This window comes from Podarcis raffonei, chromosome 8 (genome assembly GCF_027172205.1).
Source record: "Podarcis raffonei isolate rPodRaf1 chromosome 8, rPodRaf1.pri, whole genome shotgun sequence".
NCBI lineage: Eukaryota > Metazoa > Chordata > Lepidosauria > Squamata > Lacertidae > Podarcis > Podarcis raffonei.
In genome coordinates, this window is record NC_070609.1 from 71,017,001 (window position 1) to 71,039,126 (window position 22,126).

The window sequence follows — 22,126 nt, forward strand, 5'->3', positions numbered from 1 at the left end:
GCAACTGCCAACCGGTCAGTTAAGCTTGGCAAAGAATTATCAGGTGCTTGGCCTCTTTTGTCCCATGCTCATTTGGCTCCACTGTTTTAATTTGACTCCATTGATTGGGGGGGACTCAGGCCTTGAGCTCAAATGGGACGCTCCAGCCACAACCATCAGTGACCCAAGTGTTTCAGCCTGGCTGGAACTCTGACCGTGCCTCTTGCTTTTCTGATTGGAGGCTGGAGCGGGAGGTGTGCGTGTGTGCGTGCACAAACTAGTCTTCTACAAAAGGTATAATTTTTTTTGCTGCTCCACCTATTTTGTCTCTGGCCCTGCCCAGCACTGGCATGTGGCCCTTGGAAGATTGCCCAGTAGAGAAGGTGGCCCTCAGGCTAAGAAAGTTTCCCTATCGCAGCTTTACAATAATCATTCTCTGTACTTAGGGGTATTTAAATTACTGCTATCGCCGGGACCACATAATACCGGTTCTGAGAGATCTGCATTGGCTCCCAGTACGTTTCCAAGCACAATTCAAAGTCTTGGTGCTGACCTTTAAAGCCCTAAACGGCCTCGGTCCTGTATACCTGAAGGAGTGTCTCCACCCCCATCGTTCAGCCCAGACACTGAGATCCAGCGCCGAGAGCCTTCTGGCGGTTCCCTCATTGCAAGAAGTGAGGTTACAGGGAACCAGACAGAGGGCCTTCTCGGTAGTGGCACCCACCCTGTGGAACACCTTCCCTTCAGATGTGAAGGAAATAAGCAGCTATCCTATCTTTAAAAGACATCTGAAGGCAGCCCTGTTCAGGGAAGTTTTTAATATTTAATGCTATACTGTTTTTAACACTTGATTGGGAGTCGCCCAGAGTGGCTAGGGAAACTCAGCCAGATGGGCGGGGTATAAATAATAAATTATTATATATTATTATTATTATTGGTTGGCAGTGTCCGGGCTGTGTGTGTGTGTGCAGGGGCACAGGGCAGGGGGGGGGAGGACACTGGCCCAGTCCTCGCCAGTGATGCCACGGTGAGAACTGGACAGAGGAAAGCAGGGCCACTCTGTGCCTCCTGCCTGCCTACACGGGGTGGGGTGGGGAGCCCGGCTGGCCAACGTGGCCCTTGGCGGGTAGAAAGGAGCAGCATGCCGGGCTATGCTGGGGTCACCTGCACGGGGGTGCCTGGTTCATGCCCCCTCAAAAATTGTGTGTCTGGAGCTATGCCCTGACTCTGAGAATTGTGTAAGTTGAAACTGTCCCATTAGGAAAGAAAAAAAAGGCAAAATAGCCTTTGCATATGGCAGGTCTGTTTAGAAATCGTGACTAACTGAATGTTGATAGACTTACCTTTACCATCATGACTTTATCTAATCTTCCTCATTACTTAGTAAGTACCCTGTTGGATTAGGTTAAAGTCCCATCTAGCCAAGTGTCCCGTTTCCAACAGAGGCCTGTTGAAACAGGGCATGAGAGCTACGTAGCTCCCTTGTAGTTCTATGCATGTACATGGAGGTTCTACTTAGCTAACCGTTGCTAAATGCTATTTATTGATTTATAGCATGTGTGTCCCATCCTGTATCCAAAGGGTCTCTCAAAGTGGCTTTCAAAAATGACTGTCTCTGCCCCCAGGTTACAATATAAAGAGATTTGAAGCACAAGGGGGAAATGAGTGGGAAATGGAACATCTTAAAAGTTACATATCTTAGCATTACAGTTGATATCAGTGGCAATTCTGGCCGTCTTGTTCTTGATAAAAAGAAAACTCTTCTCTGAAGCACTCTTCTTCTTCTTCCCGCCTCATCCACAAAACCCCAGCACCTGCCTCACAGTTCTTCATTCAGAACTAGGATAGACCTAGCCTCTGCAAATTTGTCAAATCTTCTAAGTTATTTGAACTAGGGGCACCATTGAAATCAGTGGGACAAATGATTCATGACTTACTTCAACTGATTTCACTAAACACTAAGTTCAACTACCTTAGTCACTCTGGACCCAACCCTATTCTTTGTTAAACTCGAGGAGGCTCCTTGCACATTGAAATGGTAGACGATAAAACATATCCCGCAAAATTAGGTGAAGTAGAAAGCACACTCCCCCCCCCCCCGAGAAATCACGCAAACCAGCAAGAGCTACCAGCACAAAAAGTTAAGAGCAGAGCACCAAAAGAAATACTTTTTATTTTATTAAGAACACTTTTCATCTAGCTCTCGGGATCACTTACAGTTAAATATAAATCTGGAAAGCAATGAGGTGTCTTATAAAAGAAAAAGAGAAAACAGCAACAATAGGAGCTTGTGCAGGATCTTACCTGCTGGGCCCAGCCAGGGTTCACTATCCTACCAATTTCTTATGAACTCCCGTAGGCTCCCTGCCTCATACAGTTTAAAGAAAATATACCTGCTTTGCCTAACCTATAACTTTACTGTGGATACCGTCACAGCTTGTTCCTCTAACCTTCTACTACATACAGTAGTGGGATAGAGGAGATGAACAGACCCACAGAATTGTACCAAATGCTTTAGAAAAAAAATTAAATGTAAGATTTACTTTCAAAGTAAACAGCTCTTGGCTTTGATTCTTGCTTAAATAGGTCACTGTCGCTCAAAGTATACAGTTGCTTGAACATTGATATTTTAAATTTTATCATTGCTGCTTCAAAAGAGGTGGCTATAGAGTTGCCCCCGTTCTTTGAAGGCCAAGCAAAGCTACTAGCTAGTTTTGCTGGTCTCCTGCCCTAGTTACCTCTGGTCACGGGACTACAGAAAGGATAAAAGACATCTGAAGGCAGCCCTGTTTAGGGAAGTTTTTAATGTTTAATGCTGTTTTGTGTTTTTAATATTCGGCTGGGAGCTGCCCAGAGTGGCTGGGGAAACCCAGCCAGATGGGCGGGAGTATAAATAATAAATTATTATTATTATTATTATTATTATTATTATTAGTAGTAGTAGTAGTAGTAGTAGTAGTAGTAGTAGTAGTAGTAAAGCAGAGTCTTTTCAGCTGTCATGCCTACTACACATAGATTTGCTTCAGCTTTTTGGTGAAGTCTTCCGTCTGGTTAAAATTGGCCACAATCAAAGATGTCATGGTTGCTTCACCTGAAGTCTCCCAGCTTCCTGAGGCTAATGGTCAGCTTCTGGCTAGACCAACAGCAGCTATCTTGGAGTAGTCCCTCTGGAGATTCCCTTGGCTTCCCCCTAGGTTTTGCATGCTCTTCGCCCCCTGTCAAATGACTGACTCCACAGACAGTTCTCTGCCAGGATTTATATACAGTATACTCCAGCCAGAACCCTCTGACCAATCACAAGTTTCTCCCTGGAATTCTGAACCCTCACGGGCCTATAACTAGAATCCTGAGTCCTCATTGATCTGAAACGATGGTTTGGGATAGGATGGTCTGAGCGATGGTTTGGGATAGACTGCCCTCTGAAGGACCTTGCCACCAGCCGACCCTTTTCCATTCACCTGAGCCATATAAAAAGCTGGATTCTGTTGCACCCAAAACGGGAAAGCCTCGCAAGTACATAGCAAATGCACCTATTCTGAACAGCTATGCTGCTTCTTGGCAAAAATACTTTGTATCTTTTCTGGTTCTGAGAGTTGTTAAAAAGGTAAAGGGACCCCTGACCATTAGGTCCAGTCGTGGCCGACTCTGGGGTTGTGGCGCTCATCTCGCTTTATTGGCCGAGGGAGCCGGCGTACAGCTTCCGGGTCATGTGGCCAGCATGACTAAGCCACTTCTGGCAAACCAGAGCAGTGCACGGAAACGCCGTTTACCTTCCCGCCAAAGTGGTACCTATTTATCTACTTGCGCTTTGATGTGCTTTCGAACTGCTCGGTTGGCAGGACATCTATTTCCCATAGTGGAATCTCGCGTTACGTACCGTCCTCCTTGTGAACGCTGCGGCTTACAAGCTCCGCTAACCCGGAAGTAGATGCCCCTTCTTGCGAACTTTGCCCCGGGATGTAAACCGAAGTCACGCGCCAGCAGCGAAAGCGCCATTAGTGAAAGCGCACTTAATGTTATGAGCGGTTTGGGGTTACACACGGACCTCCGGAACGGATTAAGTTCGTAACCGGAGGTACCACTGTACTATGCTCGCCAGAAGTGGGTTAATCCCTCTTCCCAGAACAACTCCGAGAATCGTAGCTCTGTGAGGGAACGGGAGTCTCCTAACAACTCTCAGCACCCTTTATGAACTACAGTTCCCAGGGGGAAGCCATGACTGTTAAAGTGATATTGTACTGTTTTAAATGGCTAATGCAGGTGGGTGTATGGAAAGTATATACAGTGGAACCTCGGGTTACATACGCTTCAGGTTACAGCCTCTGCTAACCCAGAAATATTACCTCAGGTTGAGAACTTTGCTTCAGGATGAGAACAGAAATCGTGCTCTGGCGGCGCGGCGGCAGCAGGAGGCCCCATTAGCTAAAGTGGTGCTTCAGGTTAAGAGCAGTTTCAGGTTAAGTACAGACCTCCGGAACGAATTAAGTACTTAACCCGAGGTACCACTGTACAGATATGGCCAGTCTACTATTACTTGGTTCCTTTTTAGGGTCAAGCCCCCTTAAACACTGCTTCCAACAATATAAGCTTCCAAAAATATGCTATTGCGCATTTAATGTATGAATTGCTTCCCATGGGACACCCTGAAGCAATTTACAATTTAATCAATTGCTATCCCCCACATTTCATTTATTTCTTACTACTTTATTACATTTTATACTCCACCATTTCTCCAAGGAGCTCAAAGAGGCAAGCATGGTCCTCTCCCCCCTTTTATACTCACAACGACCTTGTGAGGTAGGTTTGGCTCAGATTTGGTGGCTTGTCACCTGAGGTCACGCCATTAACATCACAGCCCAGCAGGGGTGGGGGTGGATTTGAACTCAGGTCTTCCCAGTCCACCGCCCTAACCACTGTGCCACACTGCCCAATGCACAGCAGGATCACATCACACTCACTTTGTGGGGTGGAGAGCCCTTTAACAGAACTTTCAAATATTTTTCTGTGTGTGTGGTTCTCTCTGACCCTCCTCCATCTCTATTCCAGGGCAAATAGTTCGAAATGTTATGAGTGTCTTTTTGCCGCTGTAGTGACCACAAAGTATTGTTTTCGACCTCGTTGTTTTTGAAAATGCAGACATACATTCTGGCAGAGAGTGAGATTGGGGGCTGAGAAAGAATTTCCAAAATACGTGGCATATAATCACTGGCTTGTTCTGTGTTCTTTCCTTCCCCCGCATCTGTCTCGATGCCAACTTAATAGCTCAGCCAACTGGTTAAAGTTCTTATGGCAGCCGTCTTCCCTGTTCCATTTTCCAGCTTCTTGGAAAATTGCTGAGGAGGTTAGAGGGTAAATATTTCATTACCTCTTGATTTATTTGTCTGGAAGCCAGTTTTAGTCAACCCGCCGTGGTTTTGTTGAGCTGGTGCTTGGAACGAGATCTGTGCAACGGCTTTAAAATGTTGTTGTAGGTTTCTCCAAGAGGCTTTGAATCCCCAAGGGGCCCTGCATCCCAAAAATACGCTCCCCTGCCAACTACCTTCAGGATTTGAACCGAAATATTTTATTTGGGTGTGTGTAAGCGCTGTGGGTAAAACCTCAGCACCTAGGACTTGCCGATCGTCAGGTCGGCGGTTCGAATCCCCGCGGCGGGGTGCGCTCCCGCTGCTCGGTCCCAGCGCCTGCCAACCTAGCAGTTCGAAAGCACCCCCGGGTGCAAGTAGATAAATAGGGACCGCTTACTAGCGGGAAGGTAAACGGCGTTTCCGTGTGCTGCGCTGGCTCGCCAGATGCAGCTTGTCACGCTGGCCACGTGACCCGGAAGGGTCTTCGGACAGCGCTGGCCCCCAGCCTCTTAAGCGAGATGGGCGTGCAACCTCAGAGTCGGACACGACTGGCCCGTACGGGCAGGGGTACCTTTACCTTTACCTTAAGCAGCTGAAGAAATAAATCTTAGGCTGTAATTCTATACATGTTTAACTGAAGCCCCATTGTCCTTTTAAAGTATATTTGCACAGTGTCATGGTGATACTGTGATTTAAACACACTGCCCAATTTGAGTATGATCACCTTAGGACCATTAATTTCAGTGGGTCTACTCTTGAGTAAAACTTATAGAGCTTTAGCCCAGTCTGTTCAAACAGCTGTGAAGCGTTACTTGGAATTTTTGTAAACATTTCTAAGAATGACAACTCAGCAGCAAATACTTCCATTGTGTGCATTTTAATGTGTGTGTTTTTTAGGGGGGGGGACTGAAAATCAACACAGATTTAGCAGAGAATTTTAAGAGAATCTATATTATTTAATGCATTTATATCTCACCTTACATGGTGGCATACATGGTTCTCTTTCCTCTGTGTTTAATCCTCACAACAAACTTTTGAGGTAGGTTAAGCCAAAAGGCCCTGACTGGCCCAAGGGCACCCAGTGAGCAGTGTTCGAAAATAGCAGGGCGCCAGGCGCATTTTGCACCTAAAGATTCTCCTCAAAAAGTCTGGGTGGCATTTTTTTGCGCCCGGCTGACACTCAAGGATTACTGAAACAGATGTGCTTTGAAGCCTCGAAGTATATGTTAAAGATAGACAATATGTTAAGGAATAAAAAAAAAAAAATATCTAGTAGCACCTTATAGACCAACTAAGTTTGTATCTGAAGAAGTGTGCATGCACACGAAAGCTTATACCAGAAAAAACTTAGCTGGTCTATAAGGTGCTACTAGACAATTCAAAAATTTTTTTTTAATTTCAACTGCGTCAGACCACCACGGCTACCTATCTGAATCTTGAATATGTTAAGGAATTTAACAAAAAAGAGTAGAGTGTTTTGAAAACTGAAGTATGGTACCAGTATTTTTACCGTAAAGACCAAAATATACATGTATTAACAGTTTCTGCTAAAAATGTGATATTAACAATAGGTCACTTATGTGAATTGCATATTACCGTATTTTTCGTCCCATAGGATGCTCCATCCCATAGGACGCACCTAGTTTTTTTGGGGGGGGGAATAAAGGAAAATTTCCCCAGCGCCAGCCTCCAAACCAGGTCAGGGAACAGCGGGATGGTGGCGCTGCGCCTCCCCGCTGTCCCCCGAGCTTGTGGGGCTGGCCGATGTCTGCCCGAAGCGTGGGGCACTCTGCTTCAGCGCGCCTAGCGCCGGGCAGCAGGCTGCTATCCGCAGCCTAGGGAGCCCTGCAGGAACTCCCGCGGGCTCCCCAGGCTTGCTGATAGCTTCCTGAAGCCTGGAGAGCGAGAGGGGTCGGTGCGCACCGACCCCTCTCACTCTCCAAAGCTTCAGTGAAAGCCTGTATTCGCCCCATAGGACGCACACAGATTTCCCCTTCATTTTTGGAAAATTGATTTTTAAAAATATATATTTATTTCTTTAATGCAGGGAATGGAAGTGTACTCTGGAAAGAGCACTTGAAGTTCCCTGTGAGCAAGAACAACTTTGGAGGATAGCCTGTGTGGACTGCTGGAGGCGCTGAACCTTTCTCCCCACTTAAGCAGAGCTTCGCATTTGGCCGATGTTCTCTGGGCCCAGACAACCAGCTGTTGTTTTGGGGCCTCAAGATGGCCTCCCTCGCAAGTGTCCAGAATTTGGAGAATGCTGACGGTGTCGCCGCTTCTGCTTCTCTCCTGGAGGAGAAGCCCAAAAGCAAAGGGTTTTTCAAGCTCGGCTCCTTCTTCCATTCCCGGAACGAGAAGTACGTCATCACCAGGAGCGAAAGCGTCCCGGAGGAGAACGTTTTGAAGATCACCATCACCGAAACCACTGTCATTGAGTCGGACCTGGGCATCTGGAACTCCCATGCACTCATCTACCTCACCTTGTGGTTTTTCTTCAGCTTTTGCACACTTTTTCTTAACAAGTACATCCTTTCACTGCTGGAAGGGGAGCCGAGCATGCTGGGTAAATACTTCTTTCAGGGGGTCAAACCAGAGAACCTTTTGGGTTCCTTCCTGATCTACAATGCAGGCGTCTCTCAACTTACTCAGGGGTTACATTCCAGGGATAGGGCACGAAGCCACAACCACATATAGTCAAAACACTTTAGGTCCCATGGCAGGCGGGATTGCTAAACTCTTTTTTTCTCAGATGCCCACCCTGTCTCCCCCCCTTTTTATTTTAATATTTGTCCAGCTGAATGCACCCAAATTAAATGCACGTAAGTTGTGAGCTACCTCTTCTACGATCCTATGGCTCTGTGAAAATGATCTGGGGAACCTTTGGCCTTCCAGATGTTGACAAGCTACAGCTCCCATCATCCTGAGGGTTGCAGTTCAGCAGCATCTGGAAGGCAAAAGATTCCCCACACCTTGTTTTGGTCAGGGTGGGGAGGCTCCAAATCTTGCCACACTACAACTCCCATCATCCCTGACTGTTGGCCATGCAGAATGGGGCTGAGGGGACTCCTTCAGCATCTGTGGGGACACCAGTTCCCCATCCCTGGTGTACAAAATGGTTTGGATCTAGACTAAGTTTTTAGTCCCTTTGAAACTAACAGGGCTGGAGTTAGAGCAGGCCTGCTCACTTGATGTCCATGGTACTACTACAACCTGACTAACATAGTTTGGAGCAAACCTTTATACATGTATTTGTGTGTGTTGTTGTTCTTTTAAGTGGCAAGCTGATGGTTGCAACCAGTATACATGGTTTATTTGTGTGTGTTTGAGTAACAGTGGGATATATATCTTGTGTTGTATCCAGACAACAGCCCATCTGCACTATATATTTAAAGCAGCATTTAAACATTCCAGGCCTCCCCCAGAGAATCCTGGGAGCAGTAGTTTGTTAAGGGTGCTGAGAGATGTTGAAGAGGCCCCAGTTCCCCTCACAGGGCTAGAGTTCCCAGAATTCCCTGGGAAGAAGCCTTGATGATTAAACCGCTCTAGGAACTGAAGCTATGTAAGTCTCCCCCAGCCCTACATGGAGATGCCTGGGCCTTTTGCATGAGAAGTAGATGCCATGCCACTGAGCCCTCCCCACCAATATGGTAAGATGAGACCCAGGGTGAAATATACTCAGAGTCGCAAAGTGATTTCATGCTCTTTATTCAGCTCATAGTGGTGAGGAGGAATGAATGAATGTCCCCTCAAAGTATCTGCTTTATATACATTATTTACACAATGGGCTGCACATGATTGGCTCATTCTGGAATTCTACTGTAAGCCAATCAGGTTGTGGATTCACTTATGGAGCATGATTGGGTGGTTCCTGCCAACCAATCATACTGCTGCATTGTTCTAGGACCAATCAGACTGCTCCATTCTGAATCCTATTGTTCTAGGACCAATCAGACTGCTGCAGTTTGGATCCTATTCAACTCAGTACATAACACAGGGTCTATGGGGTGTTTGAATGTTCAAGCCCCAAATTTACCATAGAGCATAACCAAGCCTTCCATGCAGGTTTTTTGAGTGGGAGGGAGAGCAACAGGGGAGGTAAGGATCTGTCTCATTCTGGCTCTGATCCTCCCAGGCGCCGTTCAGATGCTGTCTACCACTTTCATCGGCTGTGTCAAAATGTTTGTCCCTTGCTGCCTCTACCAACACAAGACCCGCGTCTCATACCCTCCCAACTTCCTCATGATTATGTTGTTTGTCGGGCTGATGAGGTAAGAAGCGGCTAGAAATCTTTCTATGGCAAGGATGGGGAAAACACCGTTCCTTTTCCCAATGTCTAAAAAGGAGGTGGTATCTTTCATCAGTAATAAAAAAATGCAGTAAAGTAATCTAAAGGTCACACACACTCTTTCACCTCGGATCTTGTCTCTGGACCTCTGTTTCAACGCAAAGGAGAATGTCCACCTGAGCAGCAAGAATGGGGATTTTTAATCCTAAAGGCCATATTCACTTATGGGCAACATTCTGAGGGCCCCATGCTAGGGGTGGATGCGGCCAGAAGTTTTAAAAAAATAAAGTGGCCAGGGCAACACATGTAAATTTTTACCTTTCCCCGCTAAGCTAGCTTACACACACACACACACACACACACACACACACTATGAATTCAAAGACATAATCTGGCCGGGCAAAAATGCTTGAAGAGAGTTCTGAGGGCCAGATAGCGAGCACTGGAGGGCCACATTTGGCCTGCAAGACTGAGGTTGCTGACCCCTAAGGAGAGGTGTGCTTGTCATTTATTTATTTTTTCATAAATATATATATATATATATATGCAATAATGTGGCTACTTTATCTCTCGCATTGGGATGAACAGATTCGAGTCTGCTTCACTTTTGCATGTGTTCATTTGTCAGTCTGTGAATTTCTTTTAAAAATTGCATGAGAATCCATACTTCAGTCCCTATTTAAATATGTCATTCTGAATATATTTTCTCAAAAATATGCCTTTCTAAAGATACATTTCCCCCTGAAAGTGTGCATATCTAAACATGTTGTAAGCAGCTGAGAATGGGTGTTTTGCTTTTATACACACAAAAAACAAAACAAAACTGTGTTATTTAAAACTTTGTTACCCCTCTTCTCTTTTCAGGTTTGCAACTGTGGTCTTGGGCCTAGTCAGTCTGAAAAACGTAGCTGTCTCCTTTGCTGAGACAGTGAAAAGCTCCGCCCCCATTTTTACCGTCATCATGTCCCGCATGATTTTAGGAGAGTACACAGGTAAGTCTTGCTGAAACTTAGGCCACATCTACACTATCCATTTAAAGCTGTATCACGTCACTTTAAACAGTAATGGCTTCCTCCAAAGCATCCTGGGAACTCTGTTAAGGGTGCTGAGAGGTGTTAAGAGCCCCCATTCCCCTCATACAGCTACAGCTCCCGGAGTTCCCTGGGAGCAAGGAGTTGTCTGTAAAACCACTCTGGAAATGGTATCTCTTGTGATGCCCCTTGCATGGTGCTAGGTGAGAAAGGCTCACCTGCTGTCTTTGGGATATGCCCACCTGTCAAACTTTGCCCAGCTGGAACCAGAAGGGGACAAGGGGAGATAAGGCTCCAGGCCACCAGCCAAATCCACTTGCAAGCCAGGCTGTTGGGGCAGCAAATCCTATGTGTGAAGAAGGGCTCCCTTCTCTTTGTCCTGATCTGTCCATCCTAAACCTCAACAGGTCAGCCCAATCTCTGGTCCCTGAGCTTACATAACCAAATGCTAAGCAGCTTTGGAAATATGGCCATTTCCCGATTTATTGCCTTTAAAAATGCAGTGTGTATTTTTTTTAACCTGTTTTTGTTTGGATCTGTTTTTCCCCTCTTTGCCTCCTTCCCTCTCCCTCTCCGATCAACCCCTTCCCCCTACAAAGGATTGCTCGTAAACCTGTCTCTTCTCCCCGTCATGGGAGGGCTCGCTTTGTGCACTGCGACGGAGCTGAGCTTCAACGTCCTAGGCTTCTCGGCAGCTTTGTCTACAAACATCATGGACTGGTAAGTACTGTATTTTTCCGTATATAACACGCCCCCGTGTATAAGACGACCCCTATTTTTTAGGACCGCAATAAATAAATAAATTGGGGGGGGGATTGCCCAAATTCTGCTGGCTGCTGTCACCAATCGCCCGTCCCCCCTCTGCTATTCGTGTAGAAGACTACTCATAATTTTGGCCTATTATTTCTAAGGAAAAAATAGAGTCTTATACATGAGAAAATATGGTATATTGGAGACTGCAGACAGAAGTGTGTGGGATGAGTGTGTGTGTATACAAGAAAGAGAGAGAGAGAGAGAGAGACAGGCAGACAGACAGACAGACAGACAGACAGACAGACAGACAGACAGAGAAACAGTGTTTCCTGTGGCTGTTAATGTGCATATGTCCATGTGCGTGTAGTAGATATAGATATGAATCACAGGTGTTTTCTATGAGTTATAGGGGCTGCACCATAGGACCTTTTAGGTCCCTTTCAACTCTCAACAGTTCTATAATTCCATTAATTCTCTTCATGGTATGCAGGCATCCCCCCCGCTTACACAACGGGGTTACGTTCCAGGCCCCTGCGTGCCTGGAAAGTGGAATCGTGTAAAGTGGGGAGCACCCCACTTGAATAGGGAGGGTACGTGGGGAGGAAAGAGAGAGACCCACCCTGGAAATTGCTTGTGGCTGCTGCCCGGCCTGTAGCGAACCTGCCTGCCTCCCTGAAGGCAGCCAGCGCATACAGCAGCTGTGGCTGGCCACGGAGGGGGAGGGCCAGGAAAGGTGCCCAGCAAAACTGGTGCCAGGATGCACCTGCATGGCAGAGGCAGAGAAAAGGTGCCCCCCGCCAGTGCCGCTGGTTGATCAAAGGCTGCCCTCCCTCCCTCCAGCAGCAGCCCCGAGTGACTTCCGGGCAGCAGCCCTGAGCGAGGGAAGGCCCATTTATTCATTTAGTTATTTATTTCACGGCACGTGAAATAGTCATGCGTGAGTGGGGTATGCATAAGTGGAGGGGAGTGCACCTGTAATGTATTTCTGTTTCTGTTCCTAAATTTATTTATCTGCTTACTGCATTTATATCCTACCTTCCCACAAAAGGGGCTCAATGTGGCTTACATAGTTTTCCTTGCAACAGCCCTATGAGGTAGGTTAGGCTGAGAATTAGCGGCAGGCCTCAGGCCACCCTGAGTTGTGCAACTTGGTCGGAGACCTTTGTGTAGCAGCAAGTCTAATAAATGATAATAATCATTCCACGCACACACACATATACGTCTGCACGCACACACAAACCATGTTCCTTCTCATAAACAAACGTGTGGTTTCCTCCCCCCTTGCAGCTTGCAGAACGTTTTCTCCAAAAAACTGCTCAGCGGAGACAAGTATCGCTTCTCGTAAGTACCTGTTGTATTTCAGAAACCCAAAACCCCTCCGCGTTGATGAACCATTGGCGAGTCCTTGTTTTGCCAGCTCCCTCAGAGGACAGCAGCCAGTTTAGGAGGGCTCTCAGAGCCGTCCTAAATCCATCTCTTTCTTCACAGAGGTCTTGGCGAGTTCCTTGGCTCCTAGCATGTGAGAGGGCTGGGACTCTTCTCATTGTTTGGGTTACTGCGAGGGTTTTCCATGTGATGCCCTGCAAGTGTCGTTGGACTCCAACTCGCATCAGCCCAAGACAGCACGGATTATTGAGGATTAGACAAAATCAGGGAGGAGAAGGCTATCCGTGGCTGCTAATAACAATAATAAAAATAAAATTTTATTTATATCCCGCCCTCCCCAGCCGAAGCTGGGCTCAGAGCTGCTAACAACAATAAAAGTAACACAGCATTCTAAAATCAATTCATTCTAAAATCAATTCAAATCAGATTAATGGCAACCATTGGGCTAGAGTTCTGTGAGGATTGCCAAAGGAGGGGGTCAGGCTGTGCCTTGGCCAAAGGCCTGGTGGAACAGCTCTGTCTTGCAGGCCCTGCGGAAAGATGTCAAATCCCGCAGGGCCCTAGTCTCTTGTGGCAGAGCGTTCCACCAGATCAACAATGACTCTGTTCTACTTTCACTTTTGAATGCCTCTGAATTGGCTGGGAATCAGTAGTGGCGAGAGTTGCTCTTGTGCTCAGTTTCTGCCATTGGGTTTCCTCAGAGGCATCTGGTTGGCCACTGTGATAACAGAATGCTGGACCAGATGGGCCACTTGGCCTGACACAGCAGCTTCTTCCCCCCTCTTTATCTCTCATGCTTTTGACCAACACCCATGTTTTCTCTGGACTGAGCTAGCTGTTACAGGACAAAGGGCCTTTTGGTTCTCCGCCCAGGGCCATTCAAGCTTCCCCTGACCTCTGATTTACTGGACGGGATCAGATAAGCATGCAAAGCAGGCTTTAGCTGTCCTCTGAAAGAAGCTTGCTTGTTCCTGTGTTGAATTTTGTTTCATTTAGCAGGATTTGTATCTAAAAGAATTAAGCAGGTCTCTAAGCCCGGGGTGTGGAATTTCTAGCCCATGACCTAAACGGGGCCTAGTAAGGGTCCAAGTTTGGCACCCAAGGCTATTTCCCCTAAGCGTGTCCACCTGACATCATATATGGGGCAGGGAGAGATAAATCTGGATTGGCTGCACAACTGCTTTCCATGTGGGGAGCTTGGTCACTCATTCAATCCCCTCTGAAAGCAGGCTCCAAAGGCATCCCGTTTTCAGAGTGATCAATAATCTATTTCCTCTCATAGAGCTGAAATTCCCAGAGTGTCTCCAGGGAACTCTGGGAACTGTACCACTTTTAACAGTGATGGCTTTCCCTGAAGAATCCTGGGAACTGTGGTTTGTTAAGGGGTGCTGAAAGTTGTTAGGAGGACCCTGTATCCCTCCCAGAGCTACAGTTCCCAGAATTCCCTGGGTATTGCCACTCTGGAAATGGGGGGAATAGGAGTCTCCTAACAACTCTCTGCTCCCATAAAAAATTACAGCTCCCTGGATTCTTTGGGGAAAGCCATGACTGTTAAATTGGCATGATGCTACTGTAAATGTATAGTGCAGCTGGAGCGTTTTGTATGTGTTGACGCCCAGCATAAGCCATGCACCTTCCATGCATTTAAAGCACATTCCCCACCCCCTCAAAAAGTATCCTGGGAACTGTAGTTTATTCATACGGAACTACAATTCCCAGCACCTTTAACTAACCACACTTCACGCTTTAAAAGTATGATGGGTAAGAAACCGTACGTATGGACCACGGCTGTGGGTAACCCTTCATCGCTCTGTCACAGCTGGTTTTGTTGTGCTTTTAAAGATCATATCCAGTTTCAGCAGTGTATTGAATTTGGGTGTCTCCCATTTCATCCTTCTGACTGTTATTTCCATTGCAGCCCATGCAAAATGCTAATTTCACTTGATTAATTCTCCCCAACCAACACCACTTCCATAGCGCTCCTGAGCTTCAGTTCTACACCAGTGCAGCCGCAGTGATCATGCTGATTCCAGCTTGGATCTTTTTCATGGTGAGTTTTTTTGTGCATTCTTCCCCCTCCAACCCCGCTATAAACTTAAGAGTCCTGCTCCATTTTCAAAGCACCCAAATTCAAATCTTGCCTCTGTTGCTAAGCAGCCGTAAACAAGCTAGGGTCCCTCGGCCTCTACTTTCCTCCTCCAAATCAGCAGTATGGGAAGAAGAATGCCAGCTTGTATCAGGCTGTTGTGGGGATTATACTGACATGCTGTACATGAAGGGCTCTGATCGCCATAAAGCAAGGATGGGGAGGGAACCTGTGGACTCTGACTTCTAGCAATGAAGGGCCAGAGGTTAGTGACAGAGCATTGGCTTGGCATTCAGAAGGTGCCAGGTTCAATCCCAGGCCTCTCCAGGTAGGGCTGGGTGAGATCCATGTCTGAAATCCTGGAGAGCTGCTGCCAGTCAGTGTAGACAGCACTGAGCTAGATGGACCAATGGTCTGACTCCATACAAGGCAGCTTTGTGTGTTCATATGAAACCTTATAGGCGGTGTATTTTGTCTGCATCCATCAGCAGGCCACAATTTTTCTCCCTGCCGTTCAAAAAGGAAACTGTCTTTGAAACATCCCTTTGAGAAATCTGTCCCTAGGAGAATTATACAGGAAGCAACTTCACATAATGGAAAACATCTAAATCTGAATAATGTAAGAAAAACGCACGTGAGTGTCCAGAATCTGAAAACCTGGAGAGCTGCTGCCAACCAGAGTCAATAATACTGAGCTTAGGTGATCAATGGTCTTACTCAGTACAAGCAGCTTCCTGTGTTTCCTTACTTTTCAGCGATCCCTTTTCTGTGCATTTTAATGAAGCCTTCACTGCCTCTCATCTATCTTCCTCTTTCTTTTTCTTTCCTTTCTTCTTAGGACGTGCCAGTAATTGGGAGAAGCGGGAAGAGCTTCCAGTACAACCAGGACGTCGTCGTGCTGCTTCTGATAGACGGAGTGCTGTTTCATCTCCAAAGTGTTACGGCCTATGCCTTGATGGGGAAGATTTCCCCTGTGACTTTCAGGTTAAGAATCCCCCTTGCGTTTTGTCTTGGGTTTTTTGAAAAAAAGATTTGTGTGTGTGTGTGTGTGTGTGTGTGTGTTTTTCAAGTAAGTTTTTATTGTTTTCCTTACATATTCTTTTCCAACAAATTGTAATAACACCATACACTCCCTTTGACTCTGCCGAGTCGCGACCCCCCTCCCTCCCCACAACTGGTATATTTAACCCCTTTCCATCGCGCACATCGTTCTCATATTAGTACTATTATACATTGGAGGTATTATGTCAATCCTGCTAGTGTCTTAACCTCTTTACAGTTCTTCTTTAAATATTCAATACATTTACTCCAGTTATTTTGGTATCTTTGATCTCCCTGGTCCCAGATCCTCCCTGACAGTTTGGCAAATTCTGCATATTCTGTCAACTTCACCTGCCACTCCTGGATAGTTGGTATATCTTGTACTTTCCATCTTTGGGCCAGAAGGGTTCTCACGGCAGCTGTAGCATACATGAACAAATTTTGATCTCCCATTTTAATTTCTGTTCCTATTAAGCCTAATAGACACGCTTCCAGTCTTTTGGGGAAAGTATATCTAAATATATTTTTGAGTTCATTATAAATTGATTCCCTTTTTTTTTTTTTACCTTATCACAGGTCCACCACATATGAAAATAGTCTCCATCTGCCTTTTTACATTTCCAACATTTTCTTTCTTTTTTCCTATACACTTTGGCTAATTTTACTGGCGTCAAATGCCATCTATACATCATTTTTAGCAAGTTTTCCTTTAAAACCATGCATCCTGTAAATCTCGAACCCTCCTTCCATAATCTTTTCCACGCATCCAATTCAATGTTATGCCCAATATCGATTGCCCATTTTATCATTGATTCCTTTACTTCTTCGTCCTTTGTATACCATTCTAGCAATAAACTATACATTCTTGATAAAATTTTATCTTTACAGTCTATTAACTCGATTTGGAATTTCGATTTTTTATCTTCGAACCCATTTCTCTTTTTATCTTCCTTTAATAAGTCACTAATCTGGTGGTATTGCAGCCACCCTGTTAACATCTTTTCGATTTGGTCATATGGTTTAAGTTTTATCCCTTGGTCTGTTCTCCTAGTAATATCCTCATATGTTACTCTTTCCCCTTCCATGTTTGCTTTTTTTGTTGTCAGCACCTCAATTGGTGATATCCACCATGGTGTCTTTCTTTCCAGGAGGTTTTTATTCCGATCCCATAATTCATATAAAGATTTCCTAATCACATGGTTTAAAAAACCTTTATGTACCTTTACTTTGTTATACCATAGGTACGAATGCCAACCATATCTATTGTTGTGGCCCTCTAGATCTAATAGGTCAGTGTTTTCTAAAGTCAGCCAATCTTTTAACCATACCAAGCACGAAGCTTCATAATATAAAGTCAAGTCCGGTAAATCAAAACCTCCTCTCTCTTTCTTATCTACTAGTATCTTCATTTTTATCCTTGGCCAGACAAATTTCGCTGATTTTTTTTGCCAATCCTTAAATTGTCCTATCCCTTTTACCACTGGTATTGCTTGAAATAGAAATAACAATCTAGGTAGTATATTCATTTTTATCACAGAGATTCTGCCTAATAATGACAATTTTAGTCTGCTCCATATATCCATATCTTTCTTAATTTCTTTCCATACCACCTCATAGTTGTCCTTGTACAGGTTTATATTTTTTGTTGTCATCCAAATTCCTAAATATTTTATTTTTTTAGCTATCACGATCCCTGAGTCTGCTTGTAATTCTTCCATCTCTTCTTTCTTCAAAATTTTTGCTAGCATTTTCGTCTTGTTTTTGTTGAGTTTAAACCCTGATACCTTCCCAAACTCTTCCATTCTTTTTATTGCCTCTTTCACACTCTTTGTGTGCATATATTTAAACAATGGATTTCCTTGCCTTTTTGACCAGAGATTGGTCTCTTATGGAGACTTACACCAGGTGACCACTGGCAGTAGGTTGCGATTACTGCCTGGTAGGTCAACCCTAAGGGTGTGGAGGGTGGCCTTTTCAGTGGTGGCTCCCCATCTGTGGAATGCTTGCCCCAGGGAGACCCGCCTGGAGCCATCCTTGTCCATCTGCAGATGCCAGACTAAGGCCTTTGGTTAATTAACATGGTCTCCCATGGTGGTGTTCGTATTTTCATAAAGTGGGTAGGACTTTGCAACTGGATGAGTGTTTTATGGGTTTTGAAAGTTTTAAAAGTTTTCTGGTTCTAATTTGCTTTAATTTTGTTGTAGTTTATCTTGTCAAGTTTCTCTGGCGTTTTGTCTTCAGCATAAAGTGACTGGTGAATGTTGTTAATACCAACAGCGAATAATAATAGGTTGCTGGATAATTTGCAGTACATGGGCAAAGGTCTCCTTATTTACTTGCTGTTTTAACGAGTGAGAAAGACAGCATAGTGGGCACAATCAACCTGATTAGCCCTTCCCTATATTGGAAGCTGAAGCTTAACAATGGTCATGGAGCAGAAGAGCCAGGGCTAAAACTCCTGAATGCAAACATTTAATTTGGCACTTGTGGGGGACTGGAGGGGGCATAGCTCAGTGGTAGAGCATCTGCTTTGGAAGCAGAAGGTCGTCTGTTCAATTCACCATTGCATCTCCAGGTAGGTCTAGCATTTCATACAACCCCATGAGTCTCCCCGGAGCATAATGTAGGCCCCATACGTTTCAAGCACCGCTATACCACTTTAAATGGTCACGGCTTCCCCCAAGGGATCCTGGGAGCTGTAGTTTGCAAAGGGTGCTGCAAGTTGTTAAAAGGTAAAGGGACCCCGACCATTAGGTCCAGTTGTGGCCAACTCTGGGTTTGCGGTGCTCATCTCGCTTTACTGGCCAAGGGAGCCGGCGTACAGCTTCTGGGTCATGTGGCCAGCATGACTAAGCCGCTTCTGGTGAACCAGAGCAGAGCACGGAAATGCCGTTTACCTTCCCGCCAGAGCGGTACCTATTTATCTACTTGCACTTTGACGTGCTTTCGAACTGCTAGGTTGGGAGCAGCAGGGACTGAGCAACGGGAGCTCACGCCATCATGGGGATTTGAACCACCGACCTTCTGATCGGCAAGTCCTAGGCTCTGTAGTTTAACCCACAGCGCCACCCGCGTCCCTTATTCTGCAAGTTGTTAGGAGAGCCCTATTCTCCTCACAGAGCTACACTTCGCAGAGTATCCTGGGAAGGAGGATTGATTGATTGATTGATTGATAAACCACTTTGGGTCGTGCACCTTTGTGAGGGCGAAGAAAGCCATAAACGGCTGTAAACTGCTGGGTCTGGCCGATAAAACTCAGGAGCCAGGAGGAGATAAGAGTCCCATGATTTATTACTTTACAAGCAATAGGTTCAGCAGGTAACCCACAGAAATCTGAATGCTGTCCTGGGGGGCCATTTATAAGTTTCTTACACAAAGGATTCCAAATTCTTCCAGTCATACATTTCCCATTACATCATCATTTTCTTCAAGCGATAGGCTATGAATTTTTGGGGCCCCTGGGGTCTCCCCTCAAGGGGAAGGGGGGATCTATTAACAGCTCTTGGCACCCTTAACAAGCTACAGTTCCCGGGATTATTTGGTGGGGAAAGGCCTGACTGTTGAAAGCAATGTGATGGATGCAGCCCTACAGTTCTCTGTCTCACCCAGTCCGTTGACGTGCTCTGGGAGCCTAGCTCTGTTTTTCTGACCTTGTTTCTCACTCCATCTTCCTCTCCGTTTCCAGCGTTGCCAGCACAGTGAAGCACGCCCTGTCCATCTGGCTGAGCATCATTGTGTTTGGCAACAAGATCACCAGCCTCTCAGCCATCGGGACTGTCCTGGTGACGATTGGGGTTCTGCTCTATAACAAGGCCAAGCAGCACCAGCAAGAGACCATTCAGAGCCTGGCAGCAGCTTCTCCCCAGGCTTCCCAGAGCTTGAACGAAGACACCGAACCACTGATTCCCAAGGACTTGAAGCCCTACGAATGAGGCCACCCTCTGTCCCTCTGCCACAACTTTGCTGCAGAGAAGCATGGGGTGTTTTTATTGGGGGTGGGGTGTCAAGTATACAATCCCAGCGATTAACGGGGCTGTGGGCACTTGCTGGGGGCAAGGCCCTTTTTCTGCGGTTGAGAAAAATGAATTGCACGTCAACATACACAGAGAGAGAGAGAGCTCTTTGGGAAGTGGATGTATAGAATGGAAACGTATGGACTTTGGACTCTGTCTAAAGAGCGTGCAAATGTCAGGCGGTTGCTCGGGGCCCAGCCTCCACCAAAGCAATGTGAAATACAGCAAGTTTCCCCATCGTCGGCACAGCGCCGCCGACCCATCTCATCCGCTGCAGAGACTTGAGCTGAAATATCTGTGTTTCGAAAAGACTATGAAGCAACGGTCAGTTGGGATAGGGGAAGGTCAGCCACCACTTCAGCCCAAAAGCCCAGGACGGTCAAGAGCGTTGTTTTCTGGAGATTCAAAACCAGCAAAAGGTGGACCGGTTTGGGGCTGTGGGGATTCTTAACCACTAGCATGTTGCGTGACAGATGTGCACCCCATCATCCCCGAGCCCCAAACACACAATGGACTGAAAAGGGGGGATACCACTATCTCACTTTCTCTTATTGGCAAAACCCTCCAGAGACCTTTCAGCCATCAAAGAGATGATATCATCAGTTCTGATAGCAATCCTCCACACCCACACCCACACACACACACACACACACACACAATTTTGGTAGCCATCTTCTTTTACACACACACACACACACACCCCAAGTTTAATTTCTAGGTGCCTTCCGAAGTGAAATGTACGTTATTAAAAGCATGGCTGGGAAATATTTTGCACTAGAGGTCAGGTAAGTGGGCAGCTTTGAACGTCTTATCTCACCCCACCTTCAGTTTTGAGACTGTGTAGGTAGGCAATAAATAACAGACTCTTGGAAAATGTGGGGATACCAGCTTGATACACATAGCAAAGCTTGCTTCTGAGAATTATGAACTGGGAACCAAAGGAAGGAGAAGCAGGGTCCCTTTTGTTTTAAACGGAAGAAAGAAAAATAAGGGGAAAATGGCAGAGGTGTTCCTACCTTCTCATGAGGTTTCAGGTTAGTTCACAAGGTTGTAACAGCGGGGTGGGGGGGTGGGACACTGGGGTTTTCCAGTTCTGTTCTGGGTCAATGGCTGTAGTCCACAACTAGCACAGCCAGAAATTAGCATTGAGAAGGAAGCAGAGGCTGGTGGGTTGTAGCCCCTGCTTGCCCTACTTAGAGGAGACCCACCAAAGTTAATAAGCAGGACTCGCTTATTTCACTGAGTCTTCTCTGAGTAGAGCTAAAGTTGGATGCAGCCCATAGGAGCAAAGGAAGCTGATTCATACTGTGTCGGCTCAGTGTTGTCTGCACTGACCGGCAGCAATTCCAGTGTTTCAGACAGGACTGTTCCCAGCCTTACCTGGAGATTCCAGGGGTTGAACCTTCGGCATGCAAAACAGATGCTGTAACACCTGAGCTGCATCCTTCCAGGTAGAAGGTGACAGGACAGACTCTCTGCCTGCGAACTCACAAGTAGACAGCAGCAAGCCAGCATAGACAGTGGTCTAAGATTTGGCATGATTTTGAGTAGGTTTGCATGAAATTTTGTACACCGCCTTGCAAGGACAATTGCACCCTAAAAGGCATTTTATAAGTTATATATGGTGCCATCCTAATGATGTCTACTCAGAAGTAAGCCTTCCTTAATTCAGTGGGGCTTCTTCCCAGGTAGGCACGGTATAGGACAGCAGCCTGTAAGAATGAATTAAAATAGGTCTTTGCTATCTATGTTTTGTGCTGGATAGAACGGGAAAGAGGGAGAGAGCCCATAAGCTAGGACCTCCCTGGCCCACAGAGATGTGGTTGCAAATGGTAAACAGGCTTAACTTTAGGGTTGCGCTGCCCAATACTGTTTAGTATTGTGTTACATTTCAGCAGGGACACCTGCCCTTTTGCAAAAAAAGCAAAAAGAAAAGCTGTGTGTCATGAGCCACAAGAACACCAGCCACGTTGCTACAGCTCAACGGAGGCTGGTCTGTCTGGGAGTGTTGCCCCACCAACCTCAGCTGGCTGCCTCCTGCCTGCCTTCTTACTTACAGCAAGACCAGGAGGTGGTAGTGGTTGTCATTCTCAGTGTTTCCTCTGGAGACAAAATTAGAATTGGCTGGCTCTGGCTGCCATTAGCTCCGGCGCCACCTACTGTTGGGCTCCCTGCTTTCCGCCCTATCAGACACTACTGGTAGG

At 46.1% G+C, this 22,126-nt stretch overlaps 1 protein-coding gene across 3 annotated transcripts in view; it reads left to right on the forward strand.

Moving 5' to 3' along the window:
* The window catches only part of SLC35E2B (solute carrier family 35 member E2B), a 25,584-nt gene extending 3,727 nt beyond the window's left edge, over positions 1-21,857 (forward strand). For 2 of the 3 annotated variants that reach the window (XM_053400717.1, XM_053400716.1), the window contains exons 2-9: positions 7,372-7,890; positions 9,460-9,595; positions 10,477-10,604; positions 11,243-11,363; positions 12,684-12,737; positions 14,760-14,832; positions 15,707-15,852; positions 19,595-21,857. In XM_053400717.1, coding sequence (XP_053256692.1) covers positions 7,551-7,890; positions 9,460-9,595; positions 10,477-10,604; positions 11,243-11,363; positions 12,684-12,737; positions 14,760-14,832; positions 15,707-15,852; positions 19,595-19,841 — 1,245 coding nt within the window. In that variant the 5' untranslated portion in view covers positions 7,372-7,550 and the 3' untranslated portion in view covers positions 19,842-21,857. Of the gene's footprint in view, positions 1-5,305; positions 5,329-7,371; positions 7,891-9,459; positions 9,596-10,476; positions 10,605-11,242; positions 11,364-12,683; positions 12,738-14,759; positions 14,833-15,706; positions 15,853-19,594 lie in introns of those variants that run through there. The other variant, XM_053400718.1, reaches the window with a different exon arrangement.
* The last annotated feature ends 269 nt before the right edge of the window (positions 21,858-22,126 follow it).